The sequence below is a fragment of the Colias eurytheme genome, chromosome 10 (genome assembly GCF_061535395.1).
Source record: "Colias eurytheme isolate Ceu_HAF_F1 chromosome 10, ilColEury1 Martin Lab GWU primary, whole genome shotgun sequence".
NCBI lineage: Eukaryota > Metazoa > Arthropoda > Insecta > Lepidoptera > Pieridae > Colias > Colias eurytheme.
Window position 1 is genome coordinate 3,420,526 of NC_142989.1, and position 12,246 is coordinate 3,432,771.

A 12,246-nucleotide genomic window follows, 5' to 3' on the forward strand; every position below is an offset into this window, starting at 1 on the left:
GTATTATTCTGCTACACGCTGCTGCCAACACTCCACATTCAGCTATAAAAAGCCAATATAAACCTAAACGACGCTCAGATCGCCAGCATTATCTCATGATTATCGCGTGTCAAAACATCGCCACGCTCGCGATACTTCGCATGTAATCTGATAAACGAAGTACGCTGCACGCTTCGCGCTCATATGCCATCCTTCTCCCTCGCATATAGACCGTAGAATGCTCTCCCATTCCTCGGGTCATCCATTTCATTCATGCGCGGTACACCTCGGCGGACGCGCTGTTTACAGACACAAACAAACTGTACACTGCAAACCGCTTAGCTTTAAGTATGAGACCGTGAAAGTGATATAGTCAAATGTTGCTCTCTCGCTCTGAGAGCCGACACTTTAGTTCACGCTGCGTGAATAGATGTCGCTAGTGGTAGTGTTTTGAGCCCCGTAAGAAATAAATGTCACAATAAATTTGGGCGCGACGTTGCCGGACTTCGCCACCCGGTGCGGTGGCAAACGTGAGTTTATAAACCAGTACGCTGATTATTGGCTTATGGCGTCTCTATGTCGAGCCGGTAAGGGTGTTATTTGCTTGTATCCGTGGAAAATGTAAAATTGTAAACATGTGTGAGCGTCACGTAAACGTAACGAGTGTGGTACACATATGTACGTAAATTGTCAGTAGCTAATGCGAGCGATGCGTTGTGATCGCTATTGTGGCGGAGAGCGCCCGCGCGGTTATAGCGTTTAATTCAATTTAGTAATTGATACGGCCATCGGTTGACATTGTCCTTGTTAACATTATGATGTATAATTAAATTATTATTACATTTTCATTTATTTTATTGCATTGATTAATTAATATAATTATCAGATAAATAAACAAAATTTTTTTCTTCCCAAAATTCAATGTAGAGCAATTAAAAATAAGTTTATAAAACGTTGAATACGTACACCTTTTTCTGAATTGATTTCATTAATATGAATTAATTAAATTAAATTTGCACGCATTGATTTAATTATGCAGGTCAAAGGTAACCTAACCTAACCTAATCCTCAGTTAAATCCAAGAAAATTAACTATCTAATTGGGTAGATAATACAAACAAAACCAAATAAGAGCAAAATTGTCAAACTGACAAGTCCCTAAACATGGTAATTCACGCTCCGCATTCTTCGATACTTCGAGCCGTTGCGGTTCACACAAACAAAACGTAACATATTCTCATTGCCTCCATACCCTTGTCATGTTGAACAATTTTGAGATTTATCGCATAGATTTAAAGCACAAATTCAGTTGCCTCCCTCCAATCTCTGGTTTAGAGCACACACAAGCAATTCAATGAATACGGTAGTGGACGTGTTGTGTACAATATGACGCGCTCATTGTACCTATTATAAATGAAATGTATAGCTTTCACGGAGGCACACAGCCGTATCATGATGTTTCATCACTTGTGTGCAGACGAATTTACACCTTGAAGCTTTGGTAATAAATGTGTTTTTCGTTACGTTAATGATAAATTGGCTTGTAATCTTTTGGTTTAAATTGAGCACGGTTGTCGGTAACGTGTGAGCGGTTATTGTGTGTATTAGGTTACTTTAATCACAATTTGGATTTCGGAGTGGCCCGTGTTATGACTTTTGACTGACGATAGAACAAAGTTAAATTGTTTTTAGTTGTTATGATTATTTTTGTGGTTTGTTGGATTAGGGAAATTTAATATGTATATGTATAGTGTAAAATAACAATTATTAACAAGTTCGGATTAGAGGCAGGATTTATGGCAAGATATTAATAAAAAATAAAATATATTATTGAAATTAATACAAATGCATATAAATTTTCATTACTTACTAACAAAAAAGTTAAAAGATTAGAAAGATTAATGATATCGTATCAAAATTCAATATTATATTGAAGTCAATAGTTATAATTGACAGTAACTTTTCATTCAAAAAATCATAATAGATAGTTTAATTTAATTAATTACAAAGCACATCTTTATATTTTTTTGATTAAAGAAAATTCAGTAGTACGGAGTGTCTGAGAAATATCTTCTAAAAATAAAACCTTCTTTTATCAATAAATACTATTATTACGATCTATGTTCACAAGAAAATATTTAAACTTTCATATTGCGCCTCTGGTTGAAGCCACGCTTAATTCTATTTCACACTTTCTTCGAACTTCACTTACTTCGATACATTCATATTATTATGGATATGCCCTGTTAATTATCCTAGTATTTATTTGAACAAATAATAAGTCTCTGCCTAAATAACTCGCTTTAAAATAAATAAATAAAAATATACAAACCGAAATGATAAAAATAAAACAACAACATAATATTTGCATACGTTTATTACAATTCACCAAACATATCTATCTAGCAAATAGTTTTTTATAGATTTCGAATATCATCCAGTTCTCTATTAGACATAACGTTCAGCTTAAAATAGTAATGTTTAATTGACTATACAAATATACAGAAAAAGAGCGTGTGTGCCGAGCACACGTGTCAAAAGTAAAACTACTTTGGCAAGATTCAAAGATATTGAAATCGTCGCTTTACTCCTTGACGTGAGGGTATTGCAACGACGCGACCTAGAAGAAGAAGAAGTTTCACTTCAAAAATAATTATGTTTTAAAATACTATACAAATACACAAATGATTCAAATAATTATATTGACTTATCCACAATAAGCTATCGCATGCACTAAGTAGGAATGCAGCCCTGCGAGTGCGCTGATGCATATCGCGTCGCCCACTGTAGCTTCCTAGCCTTTTGTTTGCTGGCAATTAAACTTGATCGTAATATAACCATATTATGAAGCACTAGTTAGATGCAGTCATTAGCTTTGCGTACCTTCTTTAAGTATGGGGGAGTCTAGATTTTGTATCTTTGGCTAATATTATAAATATGAATGTGAGGATGGATAGATGTATGTATGTTGGTTCCTCTTTTACGGGAAAACAATGGGTTTGGATAATACTTGGCAGTGATGTATAACATAGATGAATAACAAATAAACTATAGAAAAATAAATTGATACTTGCTTTTCCCGTAGGTGCGTTTGCGGGTGAAACTGTACAAAACTGTACAATATGGATTATTTCTATACAAAATTTAAACAAGATCCGTACGTAGTTTTCGTCTTTTATTAAAAAATCGTTACCACATTTTATCCTCACGATAGTTTTTTTAGGATCTATAATAATTGAAATGCACATGAAACTTGGGTAAAGAATAGAATAGAATAAAATCTTATAGATTTATTTTATTGGTTGGTTATTTTATTGGAAAATAAACTATTGAAAATTAATTGACACAGAATGAAAGACATCAACGCGCTTAACCAAGTTACATATCGAATTTTGATTGAAATTTAAATATTGAGGTCATTTAAAAATGCTTTTCACTTAATACTCTTTAAGTTTTATAAATTTATGATGTAATTTAATTCAGGATATAAGTCGTAAGACTTCAAGTATGAGGTAAAAGTTTTATCTCTACTGTATTTACGTACGTTTTAGTTTACGTACAATTTTTGAAAATTTCGTTGTGAGATACCTACTTATGTAATTTTTAAGTCAAAAATGTTTTTTGCTGATTACTATCACATTACAATATATTTTCCAAAATAAATTCGTAGACAGAATAACTATCTGAGATCTGAGTATGAAAGTAAAAATATAAAAGTAGTATGAACTTTTCGCTGGATGCAGGCCGCCGGTGACCGGTCGTACTGGAAATCCTTGAGGGAGGCCTTTGTCCAGCAGTGGACGTCCCACGGCTGATAAGAAGAAGAAGAAGAAGAAGTATGAACTTTTTTTTATTTTCCGTTTTTGTATTATGAAGGATGATGAAAAATCTGACCTTTGCATACTGCCACAAGGAAGCAGGTGTCATGTGAGGTATGAGGCAGATTTAATGCAAAGCTGTAAGTTTAAATTTTATATAAAAAGACCTAAGTTACTGTTTTGCATCATAAGACTCCACGGGAAAAAGATCATAAAATAATGTTTTAATATATAATTAGTTAAAGAAGTATGAAAAGGTATCCTGCTTATTCTCAATTATTTGAAATCAATCCTGTTCCAAAAAAATATAATTAAAATCTAACACTTAATCTACAAAGTAATATAAAACGATTTGTGACGGATAACACGAGAATCAAATCATTACACACTCAAATACAGTCAAAGAGGCAAACCAAAATACTCCTGCAACTTCCGAAGGCTTTCCGTCCCCACGAGAGAGGAGGATCTCCGTTACCATGGCAACTCGATGCCTGAATACATAATGTGAGCATGTATACAATTGGAACAAAACAGGAAACAATTCGATAGTTAATTCTATCACTTCCTTTACGTATCCGTATTGCATCTTAATTTTTATTGGTTTCCCTTATTAGATTACTTATAAGATTAGGTCCAATCTAGTGATGCATCTACTAACTTCTCTATTATTATATCTTATTTTTGGACTTCTTCCTGAAATCTTCTAGAATCTGCCATAAAAAAAGATTGATTAAATCAATACAAATCATTAGCATAGATAAGACATACCTAATCTTTGTCCTGAAGGAATTGAAAGTCAAACCATGACCACCACTTAAATGGCACCCCAAAAAATTTTCCTCCTAAATTTTGCAGCAATTAATGCGAGATTCGCAACAGAAGTACGGGCTTTGTGGTGTGGGGTGGGTGTGAGAGACCCCTCCTCAGTGAGAAAGTTATTAATTCTGGAAGCGAGGCGCCACAGCCTACGGTCTCGACTGCAACGTAGGAACTTACCTTAGATTCGCTTAATGTTCTACTGATATCATTATTACAACGGAGATTTTTCGCAGCTACATAACGGGTTGAATTTTATGCGTTGATTGGAGTGTTGTCTTATTTATAAATGTGTCTTTATTAATAAGGGTAATAATACGTGATTTATGTTTAGTTAAATAATGCAGTATGTGGAATTGATATTAATATAATAATTGAGTATTTATGAAAAGAAGGGTGAAATTCTATTTATTATATTAATTGAGCAAATAAACGATAGATTTAAGTATTATATGAAACAGGTCTGTGTAAAAGAAATCTTACATTTTCAAAAAATTATGCTAAAAATTATTAAAATAAATTTTCTTGAAAATTATTACACAAGTACTTCCTTCAGCTCGGATTATAATAAAATATTTACTTAAAGCCTGACCTTTCCGTAAGTTAAAAAATAGAATATTGTGTTACCGCCCACATCGTGTTTCAGTGACCCGAAGACATTTTCTGGAAAATACAATAATGTTACCGTAACATGTTACTCAATGATATTATACGTTCAAGTAATTGTTCAATAAATTAAAATTAACTTATGAACTGATGTCATAATAAAAAAAATGTTGTTTTTTTCGCAAAACATAGACCGTATAGTATTTTCCTTTCTTTGCTCTTTTTTGTATAAATCTTCAAAATAAATTTTGAAATGAATTTATAATGTGAATAATTGCCGTACTAAATATGAAATAAGAAGTAGGTACATCTAGTTAATTCCCGAGCTTTTAAACTGAACGGGTTTGATCAAAAATTTCACCGACAGATGATTTTTATCCATATTATAATAAGATAACTTTTATCTCGCTAAATGATGATTTAGGATAGAAGCCGAAGAGGTTAGTGATAATGAATATTCATGAAGGTTTACATTTGCAGCATTTGATGTTGCTCTATAAGCAATATTAACTCGGAATTACATTTTGATTAGTAAATACCGACCTCAGATCCTACCCAGGCCTATATAATATATATATGTTTATTATACTGAATTTGTAATAATTATCCTGATTTGTATTGTTTGGCCTAACTTAAAATTATAAATGCGGAAGTAACTTTGCCTGTGTGTTTGTCTCTTCTTTACACTTTAACCACAGAACCGATTTGGATGAAATTTGGTACAGATAGCTTAGAATAAAATTGTATTGACTTATTGCTAAACTTACACAAAAATTAATCTAAATTAACAGTTTGATAAATTATTAAGAAGTGGAAGTAAAGGCAAAATATTGAAACGAATGGCTTCTTGTTCTTAACGTCCGAAAACTCAATTGGGTTATAAAAACAATTTTCAGTTAGAAACGGAACTTTAGAACTGAGAAAAAAGTACTTCATAAAGAAAGTTCTTAAAGATTAAAAGTTGGTTGAGGCTTGCGTGACCTAAACGACAAACAAGGGATTGTTATTAAATAATATTTTTACCTGGTAAAGATTTAATTATTATATAACAAAGAAATTAAAAATAAAAGAAAAATATTTTATTTTATTAATATTATAAAGTTTATTTGATTGAACGCGCTAATTTCAGGAACTACTGGTCCGCTTTGAAAAATTCTTTAGTCGTTAGATAGCCCATTTATCGAAGCTATAGGCTATATGTATATCATCATGCTAATACCAACAGGAGCGGAGCAACGCGAGTAAAACCGCGGGAACAGCTACAGCTAGTTGAAAATAAAAGAAAAATATTTTATTCTCTGTTTATCAATTTATCAAGTAGAAAGGTGCATAGCAAAAGTAGCAAAACTTAAAAAAAAGCGTGTGTGCCGAGCACACGTATCAGAAGTGAAACGTCTTTAGTAACATTTAAAGTTTAAACATACCAAAATCGTGGCCTTACTCCATGATGTGTAGATATTGCCATGACGCGACCTTGAAATTTTTACTCTCAACGCACTAAAGAAGTTTCACTTTAAAAAATAATACATTATCCATACTAATATTATAAATGCGAAAGTAACTCTGTCTGTCTGTTACTCAATCACGCTTAAACTACTGAACCAATTTGCATGAAATTTGGTATGCAGATATTTTGATACCCGAGAAAGGACATAGGCTACCTTTTATTGCGAAATATGTACCACGGGCGAAGCCGGGGCGGACCACTAGTTAATTATAATTTTAACTGACAGATAAGCTAAACATGAATATACCCAGAAGTGAGAAGTAGAACACCAGAAGACAAAGACCTTCCCATTTCTACATTAAAATAATAGATCAAACGTATTTCAACAAGAGTACTCGTATCTCTTCTAACAAAAATCATCACATATTTTCCCTATCACTAACTAGACAGCATAATAAATTGCGTACTTTGTAATTGAGTTGTCGGGAGCGTATTTGGGTCGCCATTTGCTCTGACCTCTGGATATATTCACAATATTATAGTTTAGTTAATCTTGTTTCTAGAATTTCGGGCCTAAACAAACTGGTCTGGTGTGTTTAAAGCTAGTAATTTCAAGTTTACTAATTTATATGATGTTTTTAAGATAAGTCGTAATTTGCGATTAGAAGAAAGCGGAGGTGATACGGCATTTAATGAACTATTTTGGAATCTAATGTCTTTAGTCTAGATTAAATTACAGCACTGATTTTCAGTCTTTTTTCCTAATAAAAGTGTACAATCAGAGGAGTCATAACTTTTATTTACATATAGATAAATGCTGAAAATTGTAATGCTTAACGCATTAAGTTGCAATCATAATATCTATTGAATCTTATATTAAAGCTTAGAATTAAAGACCATGTGAACACTGTATTTTTCAATGCACATAATTTCCTTTAAAAAAACTTACTATGTATCGCAAATAACCAATGAAAATAAAGCACTCATATTTCTCTTTATAAGCATGAAAACATGCTTTGATTTTCTAGCAATATTTAGTTTGATAACAATTATTTGTATATGTACATATTTACAAAAAAATTAATGTATTCAATATGCAAATAGTAAATGCAGAGTGGATTGATGTAGTGATGCTAAAAGCTTTTAATAATCAATACCGGACTGTAAAATATTGTGAAAGCAATGAAACATACATACAATACTTATATAAGTCAACCCTATAGAGTCTAATGATACGGCCACAACTGCGACGGGTGACGTTACATCGTTCGATTGTAGAACAACTTTAAGGAATTATTATTTTATTATGTAAAAAATTGATACAACAACATGTGAATAATCGCTGATGTTATGTAGCTAAAAATGGCGCATGTAAAGTCTAAATTATATGTATCATCAAATACGATTAGTACCACAGAATACTAGCTGTACTCTATCGATTTTCATTTTCACGATTTGCGGATAAAAGAGTTGATACAAAAACAAAGGGAAACTTGTTAAAATATTATATTTAGTAGGCAGTAAACAGAAAGTGGTTTAATAAACAATTTATGAAATAATCAGATCAAGCTAAACCACAGGAGATCTCTACTACGACCCATAGCGAACTTTCTCTACGTAGGTTTATAGACTATACTAATTCATAATACTTATAATTCATAGACAAGTTGTAAAGACGAATTCAATGGTGAAGAAGTTCTGGCCGCTGCATAACGATATGTGCGCAGTAATTGGATTAAATTGAATTGGTACGATACTCGCACTTTATTTAGGTCATAGTTATAGTCGCCTCGCTGTTACTGACGTTTAACCTATTGGACTTTTATTTAAATGAAAAATATCGATTACTAAACACTTAGTATTTACGTGGATGTGTACTAAATTCCTGTCAATACGAGGGCCTGTGAGTGGCTGTCACATAAAATTTAGTCCTATTTTTTCTACAGCATGAGTTCTATCCTTCGAATTTTTGTATTATTCGGAGTAATAGGAATTTACATGATTTTATATTTCAAACTCTAGTGCTCTTGTTGTTAATTCAAGGTATCGAATAAATAGATTTTATGAAAGTATCACCACCACGGACATAAAATAAATGACGGTATCGCGATCCAAATTCTACGATAGTATACTAGATGTACATTGTACAAACTTGATTTAATAATCAATAATTAACTGAATGTTTCAATCTAAAACAATTAACTAAACGATGGCTTTTCACTTGTAATTATTATACATTGATTGTAATTACTGATCCAGCGAAAGTTATGTTTAAAATTGACTTTCACAGCACAGTGCTAGAATAGTTAATGTATTGTTCTAATTAGGCTTTTTAGTAGTTTCTTTATCACGTTGCTAGTGTTGGTGCTGCGACTTGCCTGAAGATAAGATTGCGAATCACGTATTCGCCCTGAGATGCGATTGTACCGTTATTATTGCGAACCTCTAAGCCTTCTTTATGTCCTTTATAAACAACAATTAACCAGCATTCTAGTTTTTGAATGTTTGAGTTTAATTGGCTCGCACTTAAAGTTGACATACAAGATGTGCTAGAATTGTTGTAAAAAACTGCTACATCAGTTTGATGTAGTAATTGCTGTAATAGCTATTCTTATGTTTTTTTATGTTGATAATTGCATGTACAATATGGATGTATTCAGTTATGTGTTAACTGTAAATGATACAAGTGTGCTATAAATAATTAACTTCGTTTTTATGTCTCCGAAAGAGTAGTATAGAAAAACACTCGGGATATTAAAGAAGATACCTAAAGGTATGCCTTGGTGCGGTGAAGGTGTCGGTTAGGCATCCGGATGTCTTTGCTTTCCTATTTGTACCTACAATCTAACTCAGATCACAATTACATTAGGGTTGCGAATACCATCGTTATAAATTTTTTCGATACATTTGCCCGATTGATTTTCTTTATGTCAAAGAAATATCGTAATAGAATAAAGAGGTAGAAATATTAAGTCTATGATTGTGTGAGTCGTTTGATAATCTGCAAAATGCAAAACCAATGGAAAATTTTCCAGAAAATCTTTTGAAGTTAAACTACTTTAGGCGCGTTGAGCGTAAAATTTCAAGGTCACGTCATGGCAATACCGTCACGTCATGGAAATAAGCGACGATTTTGGTATCTTTGAATCTTGCCAAAGTTTCACTTCTGACACGTGTGCTAAGCATACAATATACATATTACTTATGCTCTTTTTTGTTTCAGGATCGAAATTAAAACTTCGATCGAGAGTATTTCTGATCGCTATGGCAACAAAGCTAATAATCAGTTTAATATATTTGTGATATATATCAGATGGTAGGTTTTGTGGTGAGCCGTTTGTAGCAGTCACGTTAATTCGAATTGTCACACTCCAAGGTTACTTTCAGTCAATAATCTTTATACGTTGTGTTCAAAGATCGTCTACAGGTCGTTTCGGTCGTGAGTTCTGCTAAATATACATTCAGATTTATTTTACTTTTTTCATTAATAATTGTATCAAAATTATTTTTAAATAACATAATTCAAATGACATTAATTTTGAGTAGGTAAAGTACTTACAAGCATTACAATTAGGATAGACAACATTTTAGCTCGAAATTGGATGTCCTTCATTTGACATTTTTATATTTCGTTTGATAATACTGTATTACACTTAGCTATAGTTAGAGCGCGTTAGAGGTTACAGGATGATTAAGTTCTGAAGTTTCTATGCTTATATGTAGTAATGAATTAAATAGTAGTGATCTGTACTTACAGGTCTTTCAAAGCCCTATTTCAGACACTAGAGTCCTTCACAACGAAAATGCTACACGTTTACATATTTAGTTCCTTTGTAATAGTTTTAAGTTGTGAAGGCAAATAAATGAACTTTTTATTTATTTATTATTTATTTAAATATTGTAAAAAAAATAATGGCAATATTTCGATTAGTGTCCGCTAAAGTATTAAAAAAATCTCTTGATACGTAGATAGTAAATCTTGTAATTTTTTATATTAATAAAATAATGCTATATTTAAAAGTAGGTTCTTCTCAATACGTCTGTGATATAAACTGAAATTAAAAGGTGTAAGTTCAGAAAATATCACAAACAAAAAGAAAAACAATATTGCCCTTTTCCAAACATAAAAAACATAAAAAAAAAAACATTTATTTATCTCTCTCACAAGGGTTAAAAACTTTACAAAGAATGAATAATACTAATACATAATATATATTAGGCAACCTTATGAGAGCTGGTGCCCGATGTGGGTTCTGAAGAACCTGTGGTACGGGTAAACATATTATAACCTTTACACATTAGAATTATAAAGATAATTTGGAAAATCCAAAAGTGCACGCCTCATAATTTTTTTTTAATAAATATTTATTAATTATTATTTTTGTTTATTTAATAACAATTAAACCACATCGAATCAGACCCTGAAAAATGAAAGGGTTCTATTCCTGAGCATACTCAAGCGTAAGAGAAAAAAAAAGACTCGATTAGTAAAGTATTTCGGTCGCTATCGTGTTAACAAGAAAAAGGATCCGCACATACAGACACACGGACGTCCAAGACAGAACTTTTTTAAACTGTTTTTTAACTAGTTTAAATAACAAAAATGACATCAAAAATATCATGAACGTTAAAAATAGTGTTTTTTCTTAATATGTGTGTGTATGTATGTATTATCTTAAAAGTGCAATGTATGATACATAAAGACATTTTAAGTTTGAAAAATCAGATATTTTGCGCGAAGTGACAGTAGTACCCACCTCAACGCTTCGCTTATGAGGCGTGCAATAGAAATCAGAAAGAATACGTGGATGGTTGAACAGTAGGCGGTGGATTACACTCGGTATTCATTGGAAACGGGGGAGGCTCACCCACTCATTTAACGTGATTGAGTGAGAAATTGTTTAAAGGATCGTTTTTTTAATACTATTTTATGAAATGTTATCACATTATCGACAAACAGATGAAGTTTTTGTGATAATCTGTGATATCAGTTCTATCTATATCAAAGTTCTGTGTGTTAATATTGTAATCTATAATATAAAAATGAATCGCAAAATGTGTTGGTAAGCGCATAACTCGAGAACGGGTGGACCGATTTCGATAATTCTTTTTTTATTATATTCCTTGAAGTACCAGGATGGTTCTTATGTAGAGAAAACATAAATATGTACCACGGGTGAAGCCGGGGCGGACCGCTAGTTAGGAATAAAGATAAATATTGTGTAAGATTTAATTGGATTAAATAAATTAAATGAAAATTGAAATTGATCACTTTTTGTACAAATGAAATATGATTTTTTTTTTACATTTAAATAAATTTGCTATTTTTTTACTATTTTTGGAAGAATATTGTAATAGATTTGTATTTTTGGAAAGTATGTTTTCGAGGAATCAACGCTGATATTCTCGTCACAATTCATATTCTACGTATGATTATATTTTAATCTAAACGCTTATTGTGTTTAAATTTTTACGCAATTTACACAATAACAACAGAAAAGTAACACATTTAAGGACGCATATACAAATTGACGCGCATCAATTTTACGTTTTGAGTCTTACTACTACACGTGCACGGCTC

At 31.9% G+C, this 12,246-nt stretch overlaps 1 protein-coding gene across 1 annotated transcript in view; it reads left to right on the top strand.

Annotated features, from left to right (window-relative positions):
- Positions 1-271: 271 nt before the first annotated feature.
- LOC149905089 (trypsin 5G1-like) overlaps positions 272-12,246 on the top strand; it is a 109,523-nt gene continuing 97,548 nt past the window's right edge. The window contains exon 1 of the mRNA XM_090106533.1: positions 272-566. Coding sequence (XP_089962659.1) covers positions 545-566 — 22 coding nt within the window. The 5' untranslated portion in view covers positions 272-544. The remainder of the gene's footprint in view (positions 567-12,246) is intronic.